At 45.0% G+C, this 17859-nt stretch overlaps 1 protein-coding gene across 1 annotated transcript in view; it reads left to right on the forward strand.

Moving 5' to 3' along the window:
• The first annotated feature begins 2052 nt into the window (after positions 1-2052).
• Positions 2053-17859, forward strand: part of LOC119952417 (C-X-C chemokine receptor type 5-like) — a 47461-nt gene continuing 31654 nt past the window's right edge. Inside the window, exon 1 of the mRNA XM_038776155.1 lies at positions 2053-2548. Within this exon, the coding sequence (XP_038632083.1) occupies positions 2511-2548 (38 nt within the window). The 5' untranslated portion in view covers positions 2053-2510. The remainder of the gene's footprint in view (positions 2549-17859) is intronic.

Here is a 17859-nt window from a genome sequence, read left to right on the forward strand (position 1 = left end):
TGTTAAACCTCTGAACTGCTTCCAATGTGTTTAAGGGGATCATAGGATATGGAGACAAGGCAGGAGAATGGGGTGAGAAACATACTAGCCATGATTGAAGACAGAGCAGACTCGATGGGCTGAATGGCCTGAATCTGCTCCTATGTCTTATGGTCTTATTTACATCCTTCATTAAATAATGTGACCATACTGTACACAGTACTCCGAATGTAGTCTCACTTATGCCCTGCAGCACTGAAGCATAACCTCCCTACTTAATTCCTCTCACAATAAGTGATAAAGTTACATTAGCTTTCTTAACTGCTTGCTTTACCTGTGTACCTGTATGCATTTTCTGATGAATGCACCTCAGAGCTCTGCAATCTCTCACCATTTAGATAATGTGTGATTTTATTCTTCCTGCCAAAATGGACAATTCCCACATTTTGCCACATTATACTCCGTTTGCCAGATTCTTGCCCACTCCTTGAACCTATCTATATCTTGTTGTCGCCTCCTTGTTTCCTCTTTACTTAGCTTCTACCTATCTTTCTGTCATCAGCAACTTTGGCAACCATCCCTTCCTGTAATTATTCTTGTAAAAGAGCTATATATGCCTATTCTCTGTTTCTGTTAGCCAGTCAATCTTCTATCCATGCAATATGTTATCCCCTACACCTGAGCTTTTATTTTCTGCAATAACCTTTGATGTGGTAACACATCAAATGCCTTCTGGAAATCTAAGTACAGTACATTCACCGGCTCCCCTTTATCCACCGCACATGTGACTCCTTTAAAGAACTCCAATAACTTGGTTAAACATGATTTCCCATTCACAAAGCCATGTTGAATCTGCCTGATTACCTTGAGCTTATTCAAGTGCCCTGCAAATTCTTTAATAATAGCACCACTGCCTCACAGTGTCAGGAACCCATGTGCAATTCCAGACTTGGGTGATTGTGTGGAGTTTGCAAGTTCTCTCTGTGTCTGTATGGGTTTCCTTCGGGTGCTCCATTTTCCTCCCACAGTCCAAAGATGTGCAGGTTATGTGGATTGTCCAAAATTGCCCCTTAGTGTCCAAGGATGTGCAGGTTAGGTGAGGTTACAGGTTTACGGGGATAGGACGCAGGGATGTGGGCCTAGGTAGGGTGCTCTGACAGAGGGTTGGTGCAGACTCGATGGGCTGAATGGCCTCCTTCTGCACTGTAGGGATTCTATGGTTCTAATAGCATCCAATATTTTCCCTGCGACAGATGTTAAGCTAACTGACCTGTACTTTCCTGCTTTTGTTGCCTTCTTTTTTGAATAATAGAGTTACATTTGCTATCTTCCAATCTAATGGGACTATCCCTGAATCTAGTTAGTTTTAAAAAAGTAAAACAATGCACGAACGATCTCACTGTACACAAACACATTTTTTGGCATTGAATGCCACATCCTGTCATTTTTGGATTTCCAGAAAATCATTTTGCAGTGAATTGATATGACCTTGAGCTTTGCAGTCATCTGCAAAAAGTCGATAGCTTTTAAAAAAAAAATTGTTGGAAAGGCTGCTTATATATGTGAAGAAGTATAAAGGTCCCAACATAGTTCTCTGGGGAACTCAGGAAAGGACATCTATCGGAGAGGATGATATTCCATCACATAATACTCTTTATCTTCTGTTGATAAAAAAGTACCAGATCCAATTTAATAATTGAGGGCTGGTTTAGCACAATGGGCTAAACAGCTGGCATATAATGCCAGCAGCACGGGTTCAATTCCTGTACCAGCCTCCCCAAACAGGCACTAGAATGCGGTGACTAGGGGCTTTTCACAGTAACTTCATTGAAGCCATCTACAAGATGCACTGTAGTAACTCACCAAGGTTCCTTCTTCAATACCTTCCAAACACATTACCACTACTATCTAGAAGGACAAGAGCAGCAGATACCTGGGAAACCCACTACCTGGAAGATTATTATTACTATTAATGTTTCCCTCAGGCCACATTAGTGGATGAAGACAAATTACCATGGATGCTGGAATATGAAACAAAATCAGAAAATACTGGACAATCTCAGCAGGTCTGACAACATGTGCGAAGAGAGAAGGGAGCTAATGTTTCGAGTCTGGATGACTCTTGGTCAAAGAATGGATGGACAAGAGCTTTTCATGAGGAACTTTGTCAAAGGCTTTTGAAGAATTTGCTGTGTGAATCTCGTTTGAATCTAGGTCATTGACAGATTGCCGTGAGCTGCAAGATGCTTCACAACATGAGAATGAATAATGTGTTCAGGCGATTTGCAAATTGCACCGGTGAGAGAGATACTGGCCTGTAGTTTCCTGTCTGACTTTTATCCCCATTTTTGCCCATGCCTCAAATGCTAGCTTGTCTCTACTGGTCTGGTAAGGAGCCTGTGTTGACTGACTCTGGAAAGAGAGGAGTCCAATTTGGAGCCAGTTCATCAGCTGCTAACTTTAAAACCCGGGGATGGATTTCATCTGGATACGGAGGATGATTTGGATTTATTTCTCGCATTAATCTCGGAATGCCTGCTTTACTTATAATGAGGTTTAGTGTGAACAGGTAAATGGACGCTGTCTAACCTGGGAATGTGTGTTAAATTTCTGGTAAATACAGTAGAAAACTGTACACTTAATTCTTCTGCTGTACCCTTAGGGTCACATATAATTCTATTGTCTATTTTGATGTCTGGAATGCAGATTTCTTCTTACTTCTTAATTTTCTTACTGAATAACCAACAGCTCTCAAGATTTTTCCTTCAGAGACATTGTGAGATATTCAGAAATATAATCGGATCCACGGAGCTTGGAAAATGTTGTGTATTAGCAAATCTTTGAAAATTCTTTTTGACCAAAGTTTTGGAAAATAATTTTTTCAATAAGGCAATTATCTAACTAAATGTGGGAAAACTCTTTTACTTGAAACACAGCACAGAAGTATTATTTTTATGTTTGCTCTTGGAATGTGAGTATCAGTCGAATGACGCCAGCATTTATTGCCCATCCCTAGCTGCCCGTCAGAAGATGGTGGTGGGTTGCCTTCTTGAATCGCTGCAGCCCTTGAGGTGTAGGGACACTCACTGGGCGGTTAGGGAGTGAGTTCCGGGATGTTGCCGCAACGACAGTGAAGGAATGACAATATATTTCTAAGTCAGCGTGGCGACTAACTTGGAGGAGAGCCTCCAGGTAGTGGGGGTCCCAGCTATCTGCTACTCTTGTCCTTCTAGATAGTAGTGGTTATGTGTTTGGAAGATGATATTGAATAAGGAACCTTGGTGAGTTACTACAGTGCATCTTGTAGATGGTACACATGGCTTCCACTGTTCGTCAGTGGTGGAGGGGTTGAATGTTTGTGGAAGGGGGAGCAATCAAGTAGGCTGTTTTGTCCTGGATGGTGTCCAACTTCTTGAGTGTTGTTGGAGCTGACTCATTCAGCCAAGTGGAGAGTATTGCATTACACTCCTGACTTGTGCCTTGTAGATGGTGGACAGGCTTTGGAGGGGGTCAGGTGGTGAGTTACTCGCTGCAGGAGTCCAGTCTTTGACCTGCCCTGGTTGCCACAGTCTTAATATGGCTAGTTCAGTTCAGTTTCTGATCAATGGTAGCCCCCAGGATGTTGATTATGGGGAGTTCTGCAATGGTAATGCCATTGAATGTCAAGGGCAGTGGTTCGATCCTCTCTTGTAGGAGATAATCATTGCCTGGCATTTGTGTGGTGCGAGTGTAACTCACCACTTGTCAGCCCAAGCCGGGATATTGTCCAGGTCTTGTGTATTTGGACATGGACTGCTTCATTATCTGAGGAGTGATGAATGGTGCGGAACATTGTACAGTCATCTGCAAACATCCCCACTTCTGATCTCCTGAAGGAATGGTCATTGATGAAGCAGCTGAAGTGGTTGGGCCTAGGACACTACCTTGAGGAACTCCTGCGGTGATGTTCTGGAGCTGAGATAATTGTGCCTGCTCCCAGGGCCCTGTACCTTTTCCCCTTTGATACGGGTTTGCGTACTCCCACAGGATAGCGCCCGAGTGCGTCAAGTGCCAGGCCGGACCTCACGCCCTAAAGGGGCCACGCTACAACAAGCAGGTAGTGGTGAATCACATATAATTGTGTTGTTTGCTAGGCCGTTTCAGAGAGCAGTTGATTGGTGTGAGTCTGGAGACATGGGTAGGCTAGACTAGGTAAAGACAGCAGATTTCCAACTGTAACGATCAGGTGAGGAGAGAACAGATTCCTTTCTTTTCCCACTCTCCCATTGGTTCTAACAGAGCTTTGAATTTATAAAGAATGTGATATTGCAAATTCAGTTTATTCTTGATTGTGTGCAGTCATGTAAGAAATAAACCATTCAGACATTCTTGAGTTAAACACCAATACTAAAAATTGCACATAAACCAACCCCGGCAAAAATAAATGTAAAAAATTTACAAATACATCCTGCTTCCCATTAACACATGCAAACACACATTCAATATGCAGAAAAGAATACAGCTTACGGGGAGTGTCAGATGTCAAATTTGGTCAAGTAAAATACCAATACAATCGTGAAGTCAATAAAGATTTACTGATTGCAGCCGGAGGCGTTGGCTCTTCAGCGAAACTGAAGGTTTAAAGTTGTTGCAGGTGGATTCCCTTCTCTCTTGGAATTACTAGTGTAGAAAATCCAAGGGATTTTTATGGAACCTTTGTTTGCTACTGGGCTGCAGATACCTTTCTCAGCAAAACAGTGTGCAGTCTTAAGTGAAGTGTTGCAGAGAAAGAGAGACAGGGAGACCACTGCTCCATCTGGCAGCTTCTGTGTCGCTCAAATCCCAAATCCAGCACTCACACCAAAGGATATATTACATGGCTCTTCTCCAATTATACATTTGATTAATGTTGATTATACATTCCAAAAGATATAGAACACTAGTTCATGTTTTGCATAGCTTTCCTTTTTAGTTTAAGGGTCTGGCATAGTTAAGGTTAACATGGGGTTTGTACTGCACCAGCCACACTGTGATGTAATGGAACACATCTCGAGGGCAGTCTTCGACTGGACAGAGGGTTGTGTAGAGGCAAGTATGGAGACAGCTCCGAGCTTGGACCTTATCCTGCATATCTGCACATAGTTGAACACTTACTGTTAAACTATACAAGCCTCAGAATCGCATTACGAGGCTGACCAAACTACACACATATTACAAAACAATGACTGCTCTTGGAAAAACCGAGTCTCACAGAAGAAGCTGGAAAAGACTGAAAAAAGTAGCATTCTGACCTGACGAAAAGTACCAGCAGTGAAGGCGCAGAAGGAAATCATAGAATTTACAGTGCAGAAAGAGTCCATTCGGCCCATCGAGTCTGCACCAGCCCTTGAAAAGAGCACCCTACCTAAGTCCACACTTCCACCCTATCCCCGTAACCCAGTAACCGCACAAAACCTTTTTTGGTCACAAAGGGCAATTTAGCACGGCCAATCTACCTGACCTACACATCTTTGGACTGTGGGAGGAAACCGGAGCACCCGGAGGAAACCCACGCAGACAAGGGGAGAACGTGCAGACTCCGCATAGACAGTGACCCAAGCTAGGAATCGAACCTGGGGTCCTGAGGCTGTGAAGCAACTACGCTAACCACTGTGCTGCCGTGCCCTCCATATCACCAGAGAAAAACTCCAAAGCAGGTTTAGATGTTGGAGGCAGTAATAAAACTCAATGCTGCAGCAGAAGACTACACTGAATCCAGCTTCAAGAGAAGCTTAAATAGAAATGCCATTTATCAAACGCAGCACGGACAGATGCTGGGTTCCGAGTCAGCACCTGAACTTGTGATGACCAAGCTCACTCTGATTGAAGAATATATGTCAAAAATAATCGACAGGTTAAAAAAAACACAGCAATTGCTGGGAATTGATGGTTTCGCAACTTGAAAAATACTTAGATACTGCGGGGAAGACTCAGAGAAATTCGATCTGGAGAGTCACTGCTGAAAGTTTGAAATGTAGAAACTGGGAACGCCATTACTGCAGGAACCTGCCAAAACCAACAAGTGTGGGAAACTTCATTGGGAAAAAGCATAAGGCAGCACCATCCTGGATTTCCTAACGGTAATTACAGAGGGACCCACTTAATTTTAAATGACCATAGATGAGTTTATTTTATGACAATCCGGCAGCTTTGCGACCATTATTAATTAGATTAACATTTTATTCTTGATTTAATGATCAATTAAATTTAAATTCCCCAGCTGCCATGTGAGGAGTTGAATTCACGTCTCCAGTGGTTGTATCTGAACCTCTGTTCAGTCACATTTCCAGTATGCTACCAGCCCCTCAACTGGACAGGGACATTTTTTAGTGCTCTGAGGAGGAAACATATAATGACTTACAGTAGCGTGAAAAGATTTCCTCAACAGCATTCAATACAAACATACTCGGCAAGAAGTAAATAAATCTGTCAACGATAACGCTTTGTTTATACAAAATGTGGCTATCGTAATCTGAACATGCTGTGTAAATTCATTACAGTGAGAAAGGTCATAGCCATAATCATTACATTCATATCTTCAGAAGGTTAACCTGCCAGTCGATAAACAGTGGGGGAGGAAATAGCCAAAGGATAACAACTTTCGAAAGAAATTCCGCAGATACTCATCATTCCTCCCTCCCTCCTCCGCAACCCTACACCACCCTTGAAAATATTGAATCACCCAAAGGACAAATATGTGAAAGGACATATCAATCGTAAGGTTCGCAAATTCGAGGGTTAGCCCTGCTGCCTCACGGCGCAGAGGTCCCAGGTTCTATCCCGGCTCCGGGTCACTGTCCGTGTGGAGTTTGCACATTCTCCCCGTGTCTGCGTGGGTTTCGCCCCCACAACCCAAAATGTGAAGGGAAGGTGGATTGGCCACTCTAAATTGCCCCTTAAATGGAAAAAAAATGAATTGGTTACTCTAAATTTATAAAAATAAAGATTAGCAAATTCCACCCTCGTTTTTTTTTAGCCTCCCAGTCTGAGTATTGGAGGAGTTGAATCCAGTGGCATTTCATAAATGGTGGAGGAGGACAGAAGCTCAATAGCAGAGTAGGACATATTTTGTGTGTTGCCAAGACTGTGAAATCCATCACCTCCAGCTAATGATTCAACACTGCTGCACACGGTATTAATTCTCTCTCTCATTGTCTTTCTCAGGGTAAAGGTCTTGAGCTGCAACTTGTTGCATTCCATCGCAATGGTTATCGTTTATCCCCTAGCTGTCTATACGGAGCCAGGTTAAAAAGGTGGAGACCATGAGAAATTGGAACTGGGGAAGTAGTTAAGAGCAGAAAGTGGTCACAAAAAGATGAGGAACCGCTAGCGCTGTCACTTAAAACCAGAGCCTTTGACAAATTTTGAGTCCAATGATAAGAATTTGAGGATTTGAAATCTCTGCACATTAAAAGATTCCACAGGGGAGAAATATCAGATTGTGATTCTGAAAGTCATTCCTGTGGCTGTTTCCATTCCTAGAATGGAACTGAATTGATCTTTAAAAGAGGCAGGACAGAGCCAGTGGGCTAAACATTCTCTTTCTATGCAGTCCTATCATTTTCTATGCAGTCCTATTCCATGTAAACTACATGATGTTCAACAATGACCATGAAACCAACCAGTTACGTTGCCTGCCATGTATGAGGGCAACAGATTTCAATAGTGAATAATCTGGTGATGGGATGTGGGGAGAAACTGGTCATTGTAATTCACTTTACAATCATCGGTGCGGGCAGGAGTAAACATGGCTCTTCCAATGAATTTCAGGGAAAAAAATGAAAGGAACTAGGCTGAAATTCTCTGAAATATTCCTGGAACTGCAAACAGGAAGATGCTGTTTAACGTGCTGTTAGGTAATGTGGACATTCCAAATTCTCCTTCTGTGACCCAAACAGGAGCTGGAGTGTGGTGACTAGGGGATTTTTATTGCAGTGTTAATGTAAGCCTACTTATGACACTAAGAAAGATTATTATTAAAATGGCCTGAAAAAGCCATTCAGTTGCGATGACTAGAAGCACTTCTTCATGCAAAGGGTAGCAGAAATCTGGAACTTTCTTTCGCAAAATTTCAATACTGAGATTGATAAAATTTTTTATCAACAAATACATTTTTGTTTGTCAAGAATATTATGGGATATGTGACCAAGGCAGGTAGATGGAGGCCAGATTCAGATCAGCCACCGACCACCTCACCCATCCATCGCCACACCCACCCAATCCACTTATCTCAACCATCTACCACACTACCCATTCACTCATTCATCCACTCATCCATTCAGAAACATTTATCCATTCATCCATTCATTGATAATCATACTGAATTGTCAGCTTATGTGAATCTTGAATCATTGTTTAGAGGCGATGGACATCGTAGTGTTAAAAACCCTGCTGATGTTACCTGCAGGAGTGTCTGAAAACCCCAAAAGATAACTTGGGTGACATAGAGGCGCAGTGGTTAGCACTGATGCCTCACGGTGCCAGGGATCCGGGCTCAATTCCAATGTTTGGTGACTATCGGTGTGGAATTTGCATATTCTCCCCGTGTCTGCGTGCGTTCCTCCGGGTGTTTCGCTTTCTTCCCACAGGCCAAAGATGTGCAGGTTAGATTATTGGCCATGCTAAATTGCCCCTTAGTGTTCAAAGATGCACATGTTAGGTGGTGTTACGGGGGTGGGGCGGAGTGTGGGCCTAGGTAGGGTGTTCTTGCAGAGGGTTGGGGTAGACGCTATGGGCCAAATGGCCTTCTTCAGCATTGTAGGAATTCCATGGATTCTTTGGGAACAGTGGTTCAAAGTGGTGTATTTTTGTTTGAAATAATGTGAGGAACTATGTATAACCCAGTGAAGAACCAGGCCAGTCATTGTGTAAACAATTAATAAAGAATGTTTATTACAGTAAAAGAAAAGAAAACACACATGACAAAATCACTGTGACATTTAAGTATCTAAATAACTAAGCACATTTTATCTGAAATTACCTGAACTCACTTGAGACACCCTTTTTCCCCAAACAACATGAAATGTTAGCAACTTTTTAGGTCAAATCTGGTTAATAGTTACCACACAATACCACTTAGGTGACCAAGTCTGGGAAAATGTCTCTTCCTGGCTCAGCAAAAGCACAAAACTGTATATTTTTGAGGAAGCTGCAATGTGCCGTGGATCTGAAACAGGCCTCCCCGGCTTGGATCATAGATGGAACTGGCCTGTCTGACTTAGATAGAGCACTAGCCTCCTTCCCCAATGAGGGTGCCAACAGTTGTACTGTTCAGTGTCTTTGATATTTCCCTCTGTGTATTTGGCTGTCTACCTCGCTCAAACTCCCTGCCTTTAGAAGTTACCATTTGATTTCTGGTAAACAATATTTTTGATATGAGCATTCACACCTCAATGTCTCTGGACTCCTGCTACTCTTGTTACTGGGCAAATTGCATCTCAACTTCACAGTTAATCTCGTTAACTTTTCACATTTTTGACAATGCTCTTTGGAACACAAGATTTTTCCAAGTACTGGGGAAGGCAGTTCCGTTGGCTCTCCACTGACCACTGTCAAGAGATTCTGCTAAAAACAGTGGCAGTTGACAGTCCTGGCTACTCTACTAACACAGGCATCCACAGGATCCACTTCCCAACCCGATCCGAGGAGAGCTCTAGGACCATGGTACATTGTTGACAAAAATATTGCACTTCTTTCTAAGCACTTTCAATTTCCTTTTTTCCTTTTCCCTTTACTGGTTCACTTACAATGGGTAAAGGAAAGATGACACTCCGTCGTACAGTGTATTTTGCCATGCAAGTGTCCTCTTGAAGGCTATATTGGAACAGCTACTAATATTTGATTTGCGTGTGAAACCCATACGAAGCAGGAAGATGTTAGATCAGCTTTGAAGAAGTCAGCAACTTGTGGCACTGACTCCTACCACAACCATCGTCATAGTTACGTCAGCCTGACAGATTTACATTGTGCAATTGAGTTTGTTCTGGGTACAACACTAAGCTTAAGTGAAGGAAAAGAACAAGAATTTTGGCCAGAAGAATAAAGTATGTTCTTTCTCAGTTGAAGAGCATTGGTCGAGGGATTAGCATTGTCTGCTAGAACCACCTGAGTCTATTTAAAGCTCTTTGCACTGCAAGGCTAATAGTTTAGAGGAGTTTGCTAGCTAATTCTTCTCAGGACTATAATAATAATCGTTATTAGTGTCTCAAGTAGGTTTGTATTAACACTGCAATGAGGCTGCTGTGAAAATTCTTAGATCAGCAGGGTCGCACAAGTGGCTAGCACTGTGGCTTCACGGCGCCAGGGTCACAGGTTCGATTCCCTGCTGGGTCACTGTGCGGAGTCTGCACGTTCTCCCCGTGCCTGCTTGAGTTTCCTCCGGGTGCTGCGGTTTCCTCCCACAGTCCAAAGACGTGCAGGTTAGGTGGATTGGCCATGCTAAATTGCCCTTAGTGTCCAAAAAGATTAGGAGGGGTTATTGGGGATAGGGTGGAAGTGAGGGCTTAAGTGGGTCGGTGCAGACTCAATGGGCCGAATGGCCTCCTTCTGCACTGTGTATTCTATGCTGTCACCAAGGGATATGGGGTAACTTTGTAAATATCCGCAAGAGACTCCCCTGTAGCAGACTGTTGTGATAACTCAGACTGATGTTGGAACCTGAAATCAATAACAGTTTTACTTGACCACGTCCCAGGTGTCAGTAGAATGGATGGCAAGTACCACAACCCTGCCTGGAGATCTTCTGAAATTAGATCACTGGACATGTTGAGGGAGAGAGTATGCAGAGAGATGTGATTAGAGAAGGCAAAACTGAGGCTGCGTTTACTTCCAGTGATGGGAATGTGCTGAGCAGACGCACAAAAGGTGGCTCCCCTCTGAAGAACTAGAAAATAGTCACTTTTGACCGAATTTAGCCTGCAAGAATCAGACAAAAACATCCCCTCACCCTCTACAACACACAGACAAGGAGAGATGACAGGTGGCAGTAGCTCCAGAGGCTGCAAAGAGGCCAAAAGCAACAGCAAGGGACAGGAGAAGCAATCAAGCGGATCAGCGGACCCACGAGGCGGGAGGTCCCCGGGCACACCCGAGAGAGTGACACAAGCCAACCGCAAAACAAGCTCCCCTCCCAGAGGCAGAAGTACCTTACGAGGGAACTAAAGGAGTTGTAAGATCAAATCAAGAATTAGATCAAGGCAACAGTCAAGGTGATGGTCACAGAAGTGTGCTCACCATGAAGGTGACACTCGACAAGGTAGAAAAGAGATTGGAGGCCCAGGAAAACACAATCAAGGACCTGAAAAAAGCCTTGATGGACCAGAGCAACTGGATCATCGCCATGGAGGCAGAAAGAAAGAGGTTCGTGGCAACCAAGGGGAATGTGAAGGCAAAGATTAAGGACCGGGAGAACTGGTTGAGGCGCCAAACCCTCAGGATAGTGGGCCTGCTCGAGGGAACCGAGGGTAGGGACCCAACAGACTACGTGGGCCAGATATAAGACAAAAAAGAGTGGCTAAGGTAAATATTGGTCCTTTAGAGGATGAGAAGGGAGTTTTAATAATGGGAAATGAGGAAATGGCTGAGGAACTGAACAGGTTTTTTGGGTCGGTCTTCACAGTGGAAGACACAAATAACATGACAGCGACTGATAGAAATGAGGCTATGACAGGTGAGGACCTTGAGAGGATTGTTATCACTAAGGAGGGAGTGATGGGCAAGCTAATTGGGCTAAAGGTAGACAAGTCTCCTGGCCCTGATGGAATGCATCCCAGAGTGCTAAAAGAGATGGCTAGGGAAATTGCAGATGCACTAGTGATAATTTACCGAAATTCACTAGACTCTGGGGTGGTCCCGGTGGAGTGGAAATTAGCAAACGTGACGCCACTGTTTAAAAAAGGAGGTAGGCAGAAAGCAGGAAATTATAGGCCAGTGAGCTTAACTTCGGTAGTAGGGAAGATACTGGAATCTATCATCAAGGAAGAAATTGCGAAGCATCTGGATAGAAATTGTCCCATTGGGCAGACGCAGCATGGGTTCGTAAAAGGCAGGTCATGCCTAACTAATTTAGTGGAATTTTTTGAGGACATTACCAGTTCAGTAGATAACGGGGAGCCGATGGATGTGGTATATCTGGATTTCCAGAAAGCCTTTGACAAGGTGCCACACAAAAGGTTGCTGCATAAGATAAAGATGCATGGCATTAAGGGTAAAGTAGTAGCATGGATAGAGGATTGGTTAATTAATAGAAAGCAAAGAGTTGGGATAAATGGGTGTTTCTCTGGTTGGCAATCAGTAGCTAGTGGTGTCCCTCAGGGATCCGTGTTGGGCCCACAATTGTTCACAATTTACATAGATGATTTGGAGTTGGGGACCAAGGGCAATGTGTCCAAGTTTGCAGATGACACTAAGATGAGTGGTAAAGCGAAAAGTGCAGAGGATACTGGAAGTCTGCAGAGGGATTTGGATAGGTTAAGTGAATGGGCTCGGGTCTGGCAGATGGAATACAATGTTGACAAATGTGAGGTTATCCATTTTGGTAGGAATAACAGCAAACGGGATTATTATTTAAACGATAAAATATTAAAGCATGCCGCTGTTCAGAGAGACTTGGGTGTGCTAGTGCATGAGTCACAGAAGGTTGGTTTACAAGTGCAACAGGTGATTAAGAAGGCAAATGGAATTTTGTCCTTCATTGCTAGAGGGATGGAGTTTAAGACTAGGGAGGTTATGTTGCAATTGTATAAGGTGTTAGTGAGGCCACACCTGGAGTATTGTGTTCAGTTTTGGTCTCCTTACTTGAGAAAGGACATACTGGCACTGGAGGGTATGCAGAGGAGATTCACTAGGTTAACCCCAGAGCTGAAGGAGTTGGATTACGAGGAGAGGTTGAATAGACTGGGACTGTACTCGTTGGAATTTAGAAGGATGAGGGGGGATCTTATAGAAACATTTAAAATTATGAAAGGAATAGATAGGATAGATGCGGGCAGGTTGTTTCCACTGGCGGGTGACAGCAGAACTAGGGGACATAGCCTCAAAATAAGGGGAAGTAGATTTAGGACTGAGTTTAGGAGGAACTTCTTCACCCAAAGGGTTGTGAATCTATGGAATTCCTTGCCCAGTGAAGCAGTTGAGGCTCCTTCATTACATGTTTTTAAGGTAAAGATAGATAGTTTTTTGAAGAATAAAGGGATTAAGGGTTATGGTGTTCGGGCCGGAAAGTGGAGCTGAGTCCACAAAAGATCAGCCATGATCTAATTGAATGGCGGAGCAGGCTCGAGGGGCCAGATGGCCTACTCCTGTTCCTAGTTCTTATGTTCTTATGTTCTTATGTTCTTATGCTTGGAAACCGGGTGAGAAAGGACAGCTTCCAAACCCACTGGAGGTCAACCGGGCCCATAGGTCGCTCTGGCCAAAACCTAAGACTGGGGATCACCAGATTACACAGGTACCAAGAATGGGAGAGCAACCTGAGCTGAGCCAGGCAAATAAAGGCCTGCAACTGGGAGGGACACAAGATCAGGATATACCAGATCATTGGGGCGAACCTGGCAAAGCGTCGGGCAGAGTTCAATAAAGCGAAGGTGGCACTGTAGAGGAGCAAAGTGAAATTTGGGCTGCTGTACCCAGCCAGACTTTGGGTCACGTACCAGGGTAGGGAGCATTTTTTCACGACCTCTGCGGACATGGATGAGTTCATCCAAAAGAATGGGGTGGGTAAACAGCAACAGAGTCAAGGATGAGGATTCTCCCTTCTGGGGGACTAAACCGCACGCCGGCGGTAGAACCGGCGCCAATCACTACGGCGCAAACAGCCCCCGAAAGTGCAGATATTTCCACACTTTCGGGGGCTAGGTGGACGCCGAAGGGGTTGGCGCTGCTCCAACTGCCGCCGAAGGGACTGCGTGAGCTTGCGCATGCGTTGAAGGGCCAGCGTGATCTCACGCATGCGCTGAACCGTCATCATGGTTCCACGCATGCGCAGACCGGCCGGCATATTTTGGTGCATGCGTGGGGGGTTATCTTCTCCACGCTGGCCATGGCGGAGCCCTGCAGGGGCCGGCGCGGAATGAAGACGTGCCCCCTCGGCACCGGCCCCCCGCAGATCTGTGGACTCTGATCCGTGGGCCAGGCCACCGTGGGGTGCCCCCCCTGTCCGATCCCCCCATGCTCCCCGAGGACCGCTGACTTACCTGCCAGGTCCTGCCGTATGGGACCATGCCTAACCCACGCCGGCGGGACTGGCCAAACACAGACGGCCGCTCGGCCCATCAGGGCCCGGAGAATTGCTGAGGGGCCGCTGCCAACAGCACCCGACTGGCATGAATCCCGCCCCAGCCCGTAAAATGGTCCTGGAGAATACAGCAGCCAGCGTCGGGGCATCGGAGCGGGATTTGCACCGCCCCCCCCCCCGGGGTGGGTCGGAGAACCCCGCCCCAGAGATGCAGAAAATGCTAAAGCACAATTTTCCGGGACTGTTCAACTCAGTCTGAGCCTGCAAACATAGCACAAATAGGAGGGGGCGAGGGCAGCAGAGTGCAGGAGAGAGTGAGGAGGAGACAGAGGGGGAATAAAAGCAGGGAGTGAAAGAGGTGGGCACCACACCAGCAGGTAGGACAAAGATGATAGATGAGGGAAAAGCAGTAGTTGTATTCAGGGACTTCAGTGAAATCTTTGACAAGGTGCCACATGGTACACTGGTACAAAAGGTGAAGTCACATGTGATCAGAGGCTAGTTGACAAATTGGATACAGAACTGGCTTGGGCACAGAAGACAGGTGGTAGCAGTAGAATGGTGCTTTTCTGAACGGAAGGCTGTGACTAATGGCATTCCACTAGCCGGTCTGAGCATGCGTGGAACCATGCCAACAGTTCTGCGTATGCATGAGATCACGCTGGCCCTTTGCCGCATGCGCGAATTTGCGGGATCAGTTCTGGGACCTTTGTTGTTTGTGGTGTACATAAATGATTTCGAAGAAAATGTAGCTGGTCTGATTAGTAAGTTCGCAGACAACACAAAAATTGTTGGAGTTACGGAAAATGAAGAGGATTGTCAGAGGATACAGCAGGATATAACTGATTGGAGTCTTGGGCGGAGAATGGCTGATGGAGTTTAATCCGGACAAGTGTGAGGTAATGCACTTTGGAAGGTCCAATGCACAATAAATGGTAGAACTCTTGCGAATACTGACAGGCAGAGAGATCTGGGAGTGCATGTCCACCGATCACTGAAAGTGGCAACGCATGTAGATCAATTGGTCATAAGGCATACGGCTTACTGGCCTTCATCGATCTTGGCATTGAATATAAAAATTGGCAAGTCATGTTGCAGCTGTACAGGACCTTAGTTAGGCCTCATTTGGAATATTGTGTATAATTCTGGTCACCATGCTACCAGAAGGATGTGGATGCCTTAGAGAGGGTACAGAAGTGGTTTACGAGGATGTTGCCTGGTATGGAGGACATTAGTTTTGAGGAAAGGTTAGATAAACTCGGTCTGTTCTCCCTGGAACGACGGAGGTTGGGAGGTGACCTGATAGAGGTCTGCAAGATTGTGAGTAGCATGGACAGAGTGGGTAGTCAGATGCTCTTTCCTAGGGTAGGAGAGTCAAATACTAGGGGACATAGTGTTCTGGAAAATACAGAAAAGGTGTCATTTGAAACATTGAAGTCTGGCAATATCTGGTCTGAGAGGGTACAGGGAAAGAATAAACATTTAAAATAAGACACATTCCCTGCCCTTGGCGCCTGTCTGTCTCCCGCCCCAGCGCTCAGGTTTTAACAGAAGAGGAAAGTACCCAAGCCACAACAGACATATTTGAGAATAGATTGAATAAATTATTGGAAGAAAAGGAGACCATTTTACATAGAACTGCTGCACCAAATTTGAGAGCTGTTGAAAAACTGCAAAATGTGTGGGATAAGTTTCAAGAGTCAGTGTATGCATTTGAATCAAGCAGAAAGAAAGCTAGGATAAGCAGACAGGATTTTGAATATGTCAAAAGATGAAGATATGGTTTGTTTAACTAGTGCTTTGAACATATCTCAGTGAAAATTGATCAGATCTACAAGATGATCTGTCAAAATACCAGCGCTCAGGCCCTCCCCCCACTGTTGCACGTTTTACTGTGGTTGTAAAACGCGTTTATTGGAGTGTATTAACACGCCTCCGTATTCGACGTGTGCTTAACACTACTAGGCTCTGTTGTATGTAATTATTCAGCTCTGGGAGTCGCCAGTTGCCGTATAGACAATGTCACAAGTATTCCAAGGTCAAGTTCAAAGTAATAAAGACGATACACCGATTAGTAAGGTTCAAACGATCAATATTTATTATACAGTTATAATAAATACTCATGCACACACTAAGAGACTAAGCTATAACTAAACTTAAGTGAACAGAATACTTATCTAACAGGAACAGGCAAGGTCAGAGAACGAGGCCTTCGTCCTGGTCTTGTACTGCAGCCTTCAGCAAGCGTTCTGGTACTTGGGAGTCTAGTGGGCTTGGATCGCGTAGCGAGCGTTGAACTTACGGTTTCGGCGGCTGGTGCTCAACGGCTGGAGTCAGGATGCAAGATGTCAGTCAGAGCCGGAGCACGGGTTTAACAGACCGGGCTCTGTGGGGAATTTGCCTTTATACCCCTCTCTAATGTCCTTGCCCCCTTCTAGGCGGGCTCTACCTTTCGGTACCGATTGGAGCGTTTCCAAACGGTTACCTTCGAAATCCTCCAATGCGGGGGCTTTCCTCGATGTTGGGGGGTGGTTTCGATATTCGTTACTCTGGTGCCATCCTGTCTGCACAACCAATTAAGTGTTACATTGAGATGGAAATGTTGCCATTGTTTGTGCCTGGATCTGGGCTGCCTCATCAGAATGCTAAGCGCTTTCCCATTAACACCTTTGGCTTGGAGATCTTGCACCTGGCCAGAAAACTGGTTTGCTGCTTGCAAAATGCTAATTAGTTGAGAGCAGGCTGTCTGTTCTCACTAAACAGGCTTTTCCTTCTGTCTTCCATTTTAGTTTGGCTCAGTGTCCATTTTGCGTGGCCAGCATGGCTACACCACCATGCCCCTTTAAGCCCCGTAGCCCATCCCCTATCGGAGGTCCCAATCTTTCCCGCCAAAAAAGTATCAAGTGCGGGCTTCTCCTTCCCCCCCACCCACGAGGCAGCAGCAACGAGGAGAGCAGAACGCGAGGGAGCAGCAGCTGGAGAGGTCAGAACGGAGCACAGAGGCAGGAGGACAGAAAACAGAGAACCAGCATCAGGAGAGAAGAGGAGGAGAGAGAGAGAGAACTCGGCCATGGGAAAGGCAAGGCAAGCAGCCGAGTGTAAACTGTAATAGATCTAAAGAAGGCTAGGATTTAAAGTTAAAATGTTAAGGTGAGTCTGAAGGTTCCTACAACCAACCAGACAGCATCCAGAATCACTAATCTTTTTACCTTTCTGTAAAGAAAGTGTTTGCAACTTTTAAAAAAAAGTATAATAATAAAATAACTTAACCTGAAAAAGTGGTTATTAGCTTACTTCACTTCTTTAATAACGCAGGACCCAGGACATCGATGCTATTAAGGGGTAAGTAGGTAAAATTCTTCGGTGAAGGTATGGGTTATACTGGGGGATAACTTGAAAAGATAGTTTGACCTGAATAGCACCCACCGAAGCCTGCATCGGAGTCAGGGAGTGAGAATCCCTGTTCACCATTTAGAATATTGGCCCTTTTTGGTATAGGAGGATTCTAAGAAGAGTGGTGAATTTGCAAAAACAATAGGCTTAAAGCATGGGGAAAAGTTTAGAAAAGATGTGCGAGGCAAGTTTTTTCCACAGAGGGTGGTAAATATATGGAGCGCGCTGCCTGGGGA

Source organism: Scyliorhinus canicula, chromosome 17, assembly GCF_902713615.1.
Source record: "Scyliorhinus canicula chromosome 17, sScyCan1.1, whole genome shotgun sequence".
In the NCBI taxonomy this organism is placed as follows: Eukaryota; Metazoa; Chordata; class Chondrichthyes; order Carcharhiniformes; family Scyliorhinidae; genus Scyliorhinus; species Scyliorhinus canicula.